Source organism: Pteropus alecto, unplaced genomic scaffold (assembly GCF_000325575.1).
Source record: "Pteropus alecto unplaced genomic scaffold, ASM32557v1 scaffold164, whole genome shotgun sequence".
NCBI lineage: Eukaryota > Metazoa > Chordata > Mammalia > Chiroptera > Pteropodidae > Pteropus > Pteropus alecto.
Genome location: NW_006439568.1, coordinates 26440049 through 26444373, shown reverse-complemented (window position 1 = coordinate 26444373; position 4325 = coordinate 26440049). Strand labels below are relative to the sequence as shown.

Genomic DNA, 4325 nt, shown 5'->3' with positions numbered 1-4325 from the left:
GTCAGATGTGCTTGTTTGGGCTCTAGCTTTGCAATTTTGCTATTTTCGTGGCTCTGCCCCTTCTATGTTGACCTTATATTTAGGCTGATTTCACACATGGTAATAAAATGGCTGAAGTAGTTCCAATACTCATATATACACAGCACATCATTGTCCATATCAAGACAGAACATCTTCTTAGCACAAGTCCTAAAATTTATCCATCCATCCATCCATCTATCCATCCATCCATCCATCCATCCATCCATCCATCCATCCATCCATCCATCTATCCATCCATCTATCCATTCATTCATTCAGAAATATTATTGAGTTACTACTGTGTATGCTTTTCTAGATGCTGGGGATAATGAGAATAAAACAAATAGAGATCCTGCCCCGTTGGACCTCATTTTAGCCACCTATTGCTGTGTAACAAATTACTCCAAAACAGAGAGGTTTAAAACAATAAATATTTATATTTCACAGTTTCTGTAGGTCAGGGAATATGGGCATGGCCTGACCTGTGGACTCTGGGTACCTCTGACCTGGGGTCTCTCATAAGGCTCTAATCAAGTGATAAGCTAGGGCTGCCATCATCTCAAGGCCTATAGGGGAAGGGTCTGTTTCCCAGCTCACCTATGTGGGCTGTTAGCCTCAAGTCTTCACTAGTTGTTGGCCATGCAATGCGGGGCTGTCCATTAGGCTGGGGGTAGGGAGAAAAGCAGGATAGAAGTCAGTCTTTTTGTAATCTCATCTTGGAAGTGACATCCATCACTTTTTCAATATTCTATTCTTCTCTTGTCCATTGAGGCATTTTATTTGAACGTATGTATTACATCCCTAGAAAAATAATCCCAGGATTTTCCCTCCTGTGTGTTTTCGTCTTGCTTTTTCATGGTCCATGATGCCCACTGAAGTTGTCAGTACAAAGAAACCAAACTGACAGGATGGGAGCAGGTTGTTCTGCCATTTTTCTAGATCTTTGAATTGCACACCAAATCTGGGGCTGATCACTCCACACTTGTTTAATCTGCCTATGAAGTTCACAACAATTTTCCCAGCTTTGTGATCATCAATGATTTCAAATTCGCCAATGTAAACATGCTTCATCATCACAGTCAGAAACCGGACGATGACTTTGGAGCATGGCCTAATAAGAAACTGGCATTTGCCTCTCTTTTCAGCATTGTTGACGCTCTTGAGTGCATCAGCCAGGACATTCATGCGCACCATTATGGCGGCACGGAAAGATAGCAGAAAGAGCAATATCCTATTTGTTTTGAAGTAAATCTCTAGGTTCAGCTCACAGTCAAGGGGAGAGGATTACATAAGGGCATGAATACCAGGAGGTGGGGATCACGGAAAACCATTTTAAGGCTCTCTGCCACAGAGCTATATCCTAGTCAGTAGAGACAGACAATAAACAATAGAAATGTCTTATGTGGGTGGCAACAAAATCTATAAAAAAATAAACAGAGTAAGGAAAGGCCTCTCTCCAGAGATGACTTTTGAGTACAGCCTGAAGCAGATGAGGCAGCAAGCCATGGGGGTATCTGTGGAAGAGCACTCCGAGTAGAGTGAAGAACAGATGCAAACTCCCTGAGGCAGGAGCATGCTTGATGTCTTTAACAAATCACACAATCAACGAGGCTGGAGCCAAGTAAGCAAGGGAGGACATACCGTCAGAGAGGTGGGGTGGGAGACAGATTACACACAGACTTATAGGACATAGTAACGGCTTTATCGGGAGGATCTGAGCCATGGGTGACATGATCTACCTTACTCTGAAAAGGTTGTGGTGTGGGGAACAAATGATACAAGGGCCAAGAATGAAAGCAGGAAGACCAGTTGGGATTCCACAGCAGTGGCTCAGGTGAGGGTTGATGGAGTCTTGGATTGGGTGAAAGTGAGGAGAAATGATTGGATTCTAGAGATATTTGATAAGATTTGCTGATAGATTGGATTTAGGGTATGGCGGACAAGAGTCAACATAACTTTAAGGCTTTTAGTATGAGCATCTGTTGAAGTCACCATTTGCTGGGATGGGGAGGACAAGCCTGGTAGAGTAAATTTGAGATTTGATTGGTCTTGTGACCATGTTAAATTTGAAATGCCTTTTAGATATCCAAGTGCAGGTATTGCAGAGGAAGTTGGAATCCGGAGTTCAGGGATGAGGCCCAGGTTGGCAATAGAAACTTGGGAGTCATAAGCATTGAGTTGTCATTTAAAGCCACAGGATTAGATGAGCTTAATCGCCTAGGAAATAAGTCTCAATGGACAAAGGAAGACACCTCTTGGAATCTTTGGAAATGGTAGGACGAGAAGGACCGGAGAAATGTAATTGATAAAGAACAGCTGTTGATAAAGGGTGGGTGGTGGTGGTGAGACAATTAGCAGAGTCCACATTGGAGGCCATGGGGAGAGGTGCCCTCCACCTTCCAGATGCCTCCAGGGCGTCAGATGAATCATGGAATTTGAAAGGTAGTAGAAGGTCATTGGTGGCTTTAGAGAGAGCAGCTTGTGAAGAGTACTCAAATCAACAACTGGATAATGGTGAATTTTGGAGGGAGTGGAGTTTAGAAGAGACCTAATACGTATGGGCTTCTTTTTCAAGAATTTTGTTGTTAGAAAGCACTAGGGAAAACACTTACAAAGTTATTAAAATTAAAAAATATTTTTATCAATAAACAAACACTATAACATTAAAGCCTAGGCCTCAGAAAGAGGAAAATTGTTTTCAGTAAATATGACAAGGGTTAGAATCTTTATAATGGCAAAAAAACCCCTCAAGCAAATCAATAAGAAAAATACTAATACCCTAACAGATAAATGGACAAAGGACATGAACAAACAATTCACAAAGGAGGAAATATAGCTAGTAAACAAAGATAAAGAAAAATGTTTGGCACCATTAGTAAGAAAAGAAATGCAGATTAAACCCCAAGATGACATGTTTTAAACTGTCAAATTAGCAAAAAGCCGTGCATATCGTTTAACCCAGTAATTCCATTTCAGGGAATCCTAAGAAACAAATCTAAAATGCAAATAAAAGAGCTGGCCACAGTTTTATTTATAAAAGTCAATAAGAGGAAATAATCCAAATGCTGACATCAAATAAATGGACTAGAAAATTTTGGTACATTTATACAATAGAATATTAATCAACGATATATATATATATATACACATCCCCAGTTGAGAAGAATTTATGATAATATAGTGTCTTAGTCCATTTGGACTAACAAAACATCAGAGAGCAGGATGCCAGTATGGTTGGGTGAGGGCTCCCTTCCAGTCGCAGACTTCTCGTGGTTTCCTCACATGGGGAAAAGGGACAAGGGAGCTCTCTGAAGTGTTTCACAAAGGCACTAATCCCATTCAAAAGGCCTCCACTCTCATGTCCTAATCACCTCCCAAAGTCCCTAACACTATCACCTAACACTATCACCTAGGACATTAGGTTCAACATATGAATTTTGGGGGGACACAAACATTCAAACTAGCACCTAGGAAAATGTCTATATAGTGTTAATTTTCTAAAATGTCGGTTTATAAATTACACACACCTTATATTCTCACCTATGGGAGAAATATTTATAGAGAAAAGGAAACCCATAAAAATGTTCCCTCCAGGTCACACAGGAAGTCTGGGCTATCTTTCTTTCATGCAGCACACCCTTGTTGAGTTCCGTACCTGCCTCTCTGTGCCAAGTCCTGGGATTACAAAGATCATTCAGAAAGTTCTGCCCTTGAATTTTCATCTAATAAAAATTTGAAAAGCTGTTCTGTGGGAGTAAATAATAGTCTCAAAAGATATAAACATAATTGGTATCCAAACATATCACAGCAAAAATGAGCCCAGCCACAAAGTAAATGTCAGCCACACAGGTGAGCCTTCGATGGGCCTACCCAGATCTGCAGTCCCAGGCTAAAGGTGATAGGGCATTGAGTGGGCAGACTTAGCTATCTGCTGAGTTCTTCTTGGAGACCTCAGTGCTGGAACTGAGGTGGCTTTGACGCCACAGAATGAAAGTCAAAGAATAGCTAATGGAATTGGAGGATAAAGCTGACGCTCCCAAATGATATGTTCTTGAGTAAGTGGTTTGGTGCAACCGTGCCTGCTTCTGCTGGCCTGCTCTCAGAAGCACTCGAGTGACAGGTGAGTCGTTGTCTCCTTCCTTCCGAGGTTTGCTTCTCTATCCTGCCTCTTTGGCAAAAACCAGCTTTGAGGTTTCTGCTGTGGTGTTGGGGTCAGGCTGGTGGGAATGCTCTGTCTTTAGGTTTCTCACTAACAGAGATGACAGAATCATAGCTTCTGTTTCTAGAGTTCTTTACATATATAT

General features: G+C 41.4%; 1 protein-coding gene across 1 annotated transcript; it reads right to left on the bottom strand.

Moving 5' to 3' along the window:
* Positions 1 to 788: 788 nt before the first annotated feature.
* On the bottom strand, positions 789 to 1218 carry LOC102881473 (40S ribosomal protein S15a). The gene has a single exon (XM_006916675.1). It carries the CDS (start codon positions 1213 to 1215, stop codon positions 823 to 825), a length of 393 nt encoding a protein of 130 aa, XP_006916737.1. The 5' UTR covers positions 1216 to 1218; the 3' UTR covers positions 789 to 822.
* Between the last annotated feature and the right edge of the window lie 3107 nt (positions 1219 to 4325).